The following is an 8,745-nucleotide window of genomic DNA, read 5'->3' as shown; positions in this document are numbered from 1 at the left end:
GACGAGACTTAAACCCAAAAGTTTTGTAACTGCTCTCATGGTGATTCAATAAATAAAATTATAAAAAATGAAAAAAAAAGTAAGGTGGAGTTCATGCACAATACAATCAGCTAATCAGTGGCTGAATAAATAGCAGTACTCCTACATTAAAAAAAAAAAGAAGGAAAAAAGGACACATTACACATAAAAATGATTATCTGTGTATGTGGGATCATAGACCACATAAACCCTCTTTATTTCCTTCCTTGTGTTATCTATAATTTAGACCTTAAAAACTATATTTAATTTTTATTAAATGTTATATGTTTTAAAAAGGAAAATATGTGCTTTACAAACAGATTGTTAAAATTAATTTTTGATGCGAAATACTAATTTAAAAATTTCCCTAATAAAATACATAAATAGATAACTTTAAGTCTCCAGATGATGGTATCAGATATCAGGGACAGCTCGGGGGTCGGGGGAGGGCAGGGGGCAGAAATTTGAGCACGTAAAATACAGCTCAACTATGCATTTAAACATTAAGAAAAAATATATATAATTTCGACCAGGGATGAAGTGGCTCAGTGCATACCTCATGTCTCCAATGTGTTAGGCCTAGATTCAATTCCTGGCACTGTAATATATATATATATATATATATACACACACATATGTGTATGTATATATATGCATACATATATACCTATATATGTATATGAAGTAGTAATCCAATTATTTGGGAATTGGTTAGTTCAAATAACTGTATCACTGTCATCCCGTTGTTCCTCGATTTACTTGAGCAGGTGCCAGTAACGTCTCTATACCTCCCAGCCTGAGATTTTAGCAGCCTCTCCTTTCTAGTCTTTCCCAAAGATTGGAGTCTCTTTCAGGGTCAGGGGAATGAGAATTGTTATCATTACTGTTTTTGGTATATCGAATACACCATGGGAAGCTTGCCAGGCTCTGCCCTTGCGAGCGGGATACCCTTGGTAGCTTGCCGGACTCATCGAGAGGTATATACATATATATATTTATATGTATATATAGATATATATTTCTCTCTATGGTTTTGTTGCCTACTGTCTGAACCCCATCAAATATGGTGTGGTAATTATGGAAAATGGTAGAAAGTGTCTTATGATGTGTCATGCATCTGCAAAGCGGCCATGCGGTTCGGAAAGCAGCCTAGAGTGTGGTGGCGGTTGGGTAGTGGAGGTCGGCTGCCAGGTCTGGGTCCTTTGAGGTGTGGAAGGCTCTCGCCCGCCCCACTCTGGGGCACCCCAAGTGAAAACAGTCTGGCCTGGAGTCTGCATGGAGTCTGCTTCTCCCCCTGACTCCTTGGTAGTCTGCTAGTGGGAGACCCTCGACTCTGATCCTTTGCTTTCTCCTGTCCCGGAACCCCGCAAGTCCTCATTATGCGTGAGTGCATCTCTATCCACGTTGGCCAGGCTGGTGTCCAGATTGGCAATGCCTGCTGGGAGCTCTACTGCCTGCAACACAGCATCCAGCCCAATGGCCAGATGCTCAGTGACAAGACCATTGCAGAAGGAGATGACCCCTGCAACACCTTCAGTGAAACAGGCGCTGGCAAGCATGTGCCCAGGGCAGTGTTTGTAGACTTGGAGTCCACAGTCATTGATGAAATTAGCACTGGCACCTACCACCAGCTCTTCCACCCCGTGCAGCTCATCACATAAAAAAAATCTCAAAACCCACTGGCTACAGAAAATGACCCTAATCTTACATCTAAACCCTGGCCATCAGGCTTGCAAAAGTGCCAGTGGTAATCAGAATTGTAGGTGGAGGCGACTCAGTTTAACCCCCTAAGTGCTTTTCTGAGTAAGGAATATTGTAGGCAAATGCAAAGAACACTCTTCAAAGCCAGAAGAGCAGTTCATCTGACTTTCTCTTTGGAATTTATTTAAATACAACAAATGCCTACTACTAGAGCTAGTACAGCCCTATTACTAGGAAATTGATCTGTTCCGTCAACTATGCTGGATGTTCACCAGGTCTCTTCCCTCTGGTGAGTCAGAGCTAAGTGTCTGCCAACCCTTGTGAGAGCCCTTAAAAGGGTTCTGCCACTAGCTCCTTGGGGTTCCTCCACATTGCATCCAGATATACACAGCTGGGTGTTCAGCAAAGACACAAGGGTAGTCCCAACAGATTTCTTCTCCAAACATTTCTTGTTCTTAAGTCTTTTCCTCTATCTAAATACGCTGTCAAGCAGCACCTCCAAACTTGCCATTCTTTATCATTCTCTAAAAGAAATTGCTCATATTCTAAATTATAAATTTAGTGAATGTGGAATTGATGCATACTTTTATTTATATCTCTTGTAAAACATGGGAGAGTTACAGAGAAAATTAAGGGCTAACTTATTCAACAATAGTTAGTGAGTGCCAGGTTTTATCTGGCCCCGAGGATATAGAAGGGAATAAGACATCAAAGTCCCTGGGGTTGGAGCAATAGCACAGCAGGTAGGGCGTTTGCCTTGCACGCGGCCGACCCGGGTTCAATTCCAGCATCCCATATGGTCCCCCGAGCACTGCCAGGAGTGATTCCTGAGAGCAAAGTCAGAAGTAACCCCTGAGCATCGCTGGGTGTGACCCAAAAAGCAAAAAAAAAAAAATAGACATCAAAGTCCCTGCTCCATGAAGTTATTAGTGACTAGAAGGTAAAAAGGTAAAGGTAAAGGTAAAGGCCCTCCCATTGATCGTCGATTTGCTCGAGCGGGCCCAGTAACGTCTCCATTGGAGACTTTGTTGTTACTGTACTGTACAAAATATATTTAAAACTTTAAAAAAAATTATCTTTTAGCTGAAGTCATGAAATTTACATACAAGTGGTACTACATGGAAAGTATCATGCTAAGCAAAATGAGTCAGAAAGAGAGGGATAGACATAAAAAGATTGCATTCATCTGGGGGACATAAGGTAACAAAATAGGAGATTAATAACCAAGAATAGCCTGAGATCAGTACCACGAGGATTACTCCATGGCCTAGAGGCCAGCCGGGCATTCTAGGGGAAAGGGCAGCTCAAATAGAGAGGGGAGCACCAAATAAAGGTGTTGAGAGGATCCTCCCAGGATGGGAGATGCATGTTGAAAGTAGACTATTGACCGAACATGATTGCCACTCAATGCCTCTTTTGCAGACTACAACACCCAAAAGGAGAGAGAAAACAAAAGAGAATGCCCTGCCACAGAGGCAGGGTGGGATGGAGGGATGGGGGTGGGAGGGATACTGGGATCCATGGTGGTGGAAAATGGGCACTGGTGGAGGGATGGGTATTTGATCATTGTATAATCGAAACCCAAGCACAAAAATTTGTAAGTCTACAACTGTACCTCATGGTTTTTCACTAATAAAAATTTTTTAAAAACTATCTTTTAAAACAAAAAGAAAATCCTGCTTGTCTCCAAAACACTCTCTTGCCACTCCGACTGCCATGACATTACTTTTCCTTTTAAACCACCCCCAACTCCACTTTTAAGATTGATTCTATATCAAATACTCAGGAATCCGCTTAACAAAAGAGTGAGAGATTTATTTAAAGAGAACCACAAATCACCACTTAAAGAAATGAGAGAGGACACAAGGAAATGGAAATATATCTCTTGTTTGTAGATTGAAAGGCTTAACATTGTCAAAATGACAATCTTGCCTGAAGCATTATACAGCTTCACTGTAGTCCCCATAAAAATACACGGAACATTTTTTAAAAGACTAAATTCTCTATAAATTCATATGAAATAATAACCTCCTGCCCCCTGAACAGCCAACTCAATCCTGGAAAAGAAGATGGGAGATTTCTGGGGTTGAACTAAAGTACAGTGAATAGTATCGTTTTCCTTGAATGCAATCAATCCTGGTTTGATCCCTGGAACCCCATATAGTTGGTCCTCCAAGTCAGCCAGGAGTAATTCCTGAGTGCAGAGCCAGAAGTAAACCCTGAGCATTGCCGGGTGTGGACCATCTTAAAAAGGAAAAAAAAGATGGGAGCTTTTCTTTCCTCAACTTCAAACTGTATCGTAAAACTGTAGTAAACAAAACAGTGTGGCTCTGTTATAGGACATACTCTCAGATCAATGAAATAGAAATTATTGTTCAGAAACAGATCCTTGTGTATATGGACAATTAAATATTGATAAAGGAACAAAAAGTATGAAGCAGAGCAAGGAAAGCCTCCTCAACAAATGGTTGTAATAACTGGTCTGTCACATCATGTGCAAAAAAATGAATGCAGACCCCTAAGACAATAACAAAAGTCAAACAAAAATGAATTAAAGATTACTGTGAATTTCCAAGAAAAAGCATGGGGGTACACAAGGGGCTCGATGCATTAAGTGGCCAAGAACCATTCCTCTGGCCAGCTCAGAGCAACAACGGATGGACAAAGGACCAGGGAAATGGAGAAACAGGGACCAGGCTGATTGGTAGACAGTTTATCTCTCCTCCCCAGTGTAGTCCAATCTCTCCCTTTACTGCACGATCATAGTCATAGTTTAGGTTATAGTCTCAGTCATCATAGTTCCATCATCCTAGTCTCCCTGTAGACCTCAAAGTGCTTTACTTCATTATATCTTCTTCCTCATCTCATCATAGTTTCATAGTCCTCTACTTGCTGTCTAGTCCTCCTTCTAGCCCCCCTTATATTAACAAACAATACAAAATAAATTATTTCAGTTCTGTATTAGGGAAGGGGTTGGGATTAGGAATGGATACATCTGAAATATGGTGGTGGGAAGGTGTAATAGTGGTAAGGTTGTTTGAATATTAAATGTAATCAAATATTGTGAACTACTTTATCATGATCACGATCATCGTGTTGTTCATTGATTGCCTCAAGCAGGCACCAGTAATGTCTCCTTCATCCTAGCTCTGAGATTCTAAAAAGTGCCACATTCAAGGCTCTTTCAGGGTTTGGAGAATGAGACCCATCATTGTTACTGGTATTTGGCATATTGGGTACACCACAGGGAGTTTGCCAGACTCTGCCGTATGGGCAGGTTACATTCGGTAGCCTGCCAGGTTGTCCAAAGCAAGAATGAAATAATAAGATGTCACGCGACCGGGAGCTGAGTTTTATAGTCTCTGGGCCTTGGCCATTGATAGGATTACACTGCGCCAGGGGGCAGTTCGTGGGTGTGACCCTCGCCTACTGGAAGATGGAGGATCTGGGTGGAGGATGCTCAGCGCCAAACCGAGCAGGCTTGGAGATCTCAGCCCCAGGACCCGCACGCCTTTGTTCTTCTGCCAGTACCTTCATGCTTGTGGAGAGTGGTCTCAGCATGGTTGTGGCTGGTTCTGGTGGTCTTCAGCTGCCGGGGCTCTACTCGGGGAGGGGAGGGAAACTCAAGAGGCCCTGGCAAGGACAGCCAGGCGTGGGAGCAGGAGACTCTTAGCTGTTCTCTTCTGGGAGCTGGGTTTTATATAGAGATACTTTATAAAAATAAAATTAAATTAAAAAAAAAAGAATCATGGAAGGGGGGCAGTACCAGCTCATCCTTCATGCCCTTCCGAGGTCACAAGTTGCCCCCCCCATGAGTGGCTCTGCAGCACGGCCATGGCTCCAGAGGCACAAGGACTTAATGCAGAGCCCGGCAGCTTGAGGCAGAAAAGTGAATGGACTATCGAAGTGACATCTGCACTTGTTTGTTCATTGCAGCACTCTTTACAATAGCCAGAAACTGGAAGAAACCTGAATGCCCAAGAACAGATGACTGGTTAAAGAAACTTTGGTACATCTACACAATGGAGTACTATGTAGCTGTTAGAAAAGATGAAGTCATGAAATTTACATACAAGTGGTACAATATGGAAAGTATCATGCTAAGCGAAATGAGTCAGAAAGAGAGGGATAGACATAGAAAGATTGCATTCATCTGGGGGATATAAAGTAACAAAGTATGAGATTAATACCCAAGAATAGCTGAGATCAGCACCAGGAGGATTACTCCATAACTTAGAGGCCAGCCGGGTATCCTAGAGGAAAGGGCAGTTCAGATAGAGAAGGGAGCACCAAATAAAGGATGTTTGGAGGATCCTCCCAGAAGGGGAGGTGCATGTCGAAAGTAGACTATGGACTGAACATGTTTGCCACTAAATGCCTCTTTTGCAGACCACAACACCCAAACGGAGAGAGAGAACACAGGGGATTGCCCTGCCACAGAGGCAGGGGGGGGATGGGGGGATGGGGGTGGGAGGGATATTATCCATGGTGGTGAAAAACGGGCACTGGTGGAGGGATGGGTATCTGATCATTGTATAATTGAAACCCAAGCACAAAAAAAATTGTAAATCTACAACTGTAAAAAAATAAATAAATAAATAAATAAATTTAAAAAAATGAAAAAAAAAAAGTGAATGGACTATGTGTTAAACTATGGTGCTATACCTCCCAGGGAGGGAAAGGGTATTGCTCCCTTCCGCCCCCGCCCCCCGCCCTCGGCAGCAAGTGACAGTGATGGGGCAACTGAACTGCAGCCTCATGGGAAGGGGGGCGAAAATGGCTCTTCCTTCATGCCCTACCAAGGTCATGAGTTGCCCCCCACAAGCGGCTCTCCGGCATGGCCATGGCTCCAGAGGCACAGAAACCAATCTCATAATTATCCAGGTCTTGGCAGAAATCCCTCCAGACTTAATTAGTAAAATATCAGAAATCCAAAATCATCATATGGTTCTCATAACCAGCTATAGAAAACAAATTATTTCACAATGCCTTTTCAGCAGTTCTGATTGTTTGGTGGAAACTCTAAACAATAATGGTGCATCTTTTGTCAAAATGTAATCAAAGTAGAGAGAGTTAAGTAGAAATCATCTGCCTCACAGGCATTGGGTGGGGTGGGAGAGGGGGGTATATTGAGGTTCTTGGTGGGGAAAAATAAGTACTGGTGAAGGGAAAGGTGTTTGATCATTGTATGACTGAGACTTAAACCTGAAAACTTTGTAACTTTTCCCACAGTGATTTAATAAATAAATATAACAACAACAACAAAAAAGAATCATGCTATATAATGAGAAATCACTGAAAGGGAAGGTTCCAAGAATAAGAAAACACTGACAGGACTTCTTATATTTCATAGTTTTACTTGGAGCCCATAATCAAAGAACCAGAGGCAGTCATGACTTTCTTAATTTCTAGGCCCATGTAGTCATCCACTACTGGAATTCTGACTGAAACTTCTCTCATTGGCTCAAAACTCGGTATGTATGCAACTGACACTGTCTCTTTTGAAGACTCTTCTCTGCGATCCTTTCTTGGGGGAATAGCAGTTGAAGAGTATTGAAACAGTAAGTATTCATTTCTTCTCTTCTTTCATACTTAAGTATCTAGCTGATTCCTTCCCACTCAACAATATGATCCTCAATGAAGAAGCATTGCCTTGTGCTTTGTTATATCTCTCTGTACAATAATGTATTCGAAAGATAGTTAATAATTTTTTTAAATACATCCAATTTTTCTTTTTTTAAATTAAAAAAATTTTTAATGTATCACCTTGAGGGAGGTACAGTTACACTCACAAACTTTTGTGCTTATGTTTCAGTCATACAAAAATCGAGTACCCATCCCTCCACCAGTGCCCATTCTCCACCACCAGTGATCCCCCCCCAAATCCCGCCCCCACCCTCTCTCTCTCTCTCTCTCTCCTTTTTGGGTGTTGTGGTTTGCAATATAGGTATTAAGTGGCCATCATGTTTGGTCTCTAGTCTATTTTCAGCACACATCTCCCATCCTGAGCAAGCTCTCCAAGCATCCTTCTCTTGGTGGTCCCTTCTTTATCTGAGCTGCCTTTTCCCCCTGCATCGGAGGCCGGCTTTCAAGCCATGGAGCAATCCTCCTGGTCTTATATCTAAGAGATAGTTAATAAATTAATGAATGAAGGGGTGGATTCTCACTGATTTGCCTTGTTCTACATTCTCATCTTTTCATATGAATTACTATGATAGTCTAATATTTAACAACAGAAACCAGCAAACTCTTCAACCCATGACCACATTTCTGCTTAGGGCTTTAATAAGCTAAAATAAACTCAGTTCTTTTCATACATGGTAACATTCTACCATATAAACCATTCAGTGTTTACACAAACACTGAATTAGCATATATTGAACCTTTGCTTTCAGGCAAAATACAGGAGTAGTTTCCTGAGAGCTTTTGGTCAAAACATCAACTATTCACATATAATTTTTTTAAATGTGTGCTTCGATTTAAAGATACTGTATTTAATACATATTTCTGATTCATTGACACTGAATTCACTTCCAACAGTATGAGTTCACAAAGTGTGGGGGTGCTGCGTGACATGCATTTGGTCCTCCTCAGGTCTCCCCAGCAGAGAGATGGAGAGATGGGGAACCACAGGCTTGTGGTGAAAATGGCCCATTTAATGCAGAGCTACTAGCATACTTATAGAAACATCTGAAGGGCCTTGAGATAAGGACATAGGTGTGATTGATCATTTACAGAGATAAAACATTTGGCAGGGGCAGTTCTGGGGCGGGGCGGGGAGATTAACTCAAGGAGACACTGTCTCCGGGGGACATCTACATTGCTTTTGTCTTTCCTTCTAGTTGTATATGTTAAATATTAAGTTGTATATGTTAAGTAGGAGCCCACTTCACTGCAGGTGGGAGGGCAGAGTTCATTTCCGTTGAGAAGACAAGGAGCTAGTAGAAGACTGGAAGGCTTGGGGGGAGAGCCAGGGCGGTGGAGAGCGCGTTCTGGGCTGGGCCATGGGCGGGGCGGGCCGGAGGC

General features: G+C 42.2%; 1 protein-coding gene across 1 annotated transcript; it reads left to right on the top strand.

Moving 5' to 3' along the window:
• Positions 1-1,306: 1,306 nt before the first annotated feature.
• Positions 1,307-1,679, top strand: LOC130022956 (tubulin alpha chain-like). Its single transcript, XM_056113653.1, has one exon. It carries the CDS (start codon positions 1,398-1,400, stop codon positions 1,677-1,679), a length of 282 nt encoding a protein of 93 aa, XP_055969628.1. The 5' UTR covers positions 1,307-1,397.
• Positions 1,680-8,745: the final 7,066 nt, after the last annotated feature.

This window comes from Sorex fumeus, unplaced genomic scaffold, assembly GCF_029834395.1.
Source record: "Sorex fumeus unplaced genomic scaffold, SorFum_2.1 ptg000021l, whole genome shotgun sequence".
Taxonomy (NCBI): Eukaryota; Metazoa; Chordata; class Mammalia; order Eulipotyphla; family Soricidae; genus Sorex; species Sorex fumeus.
The sequence above is the reverse complement of the archived record's forward strand: the minus strand, read 5'-3'. Positions and strand labels throughout refer to the sequence as shown.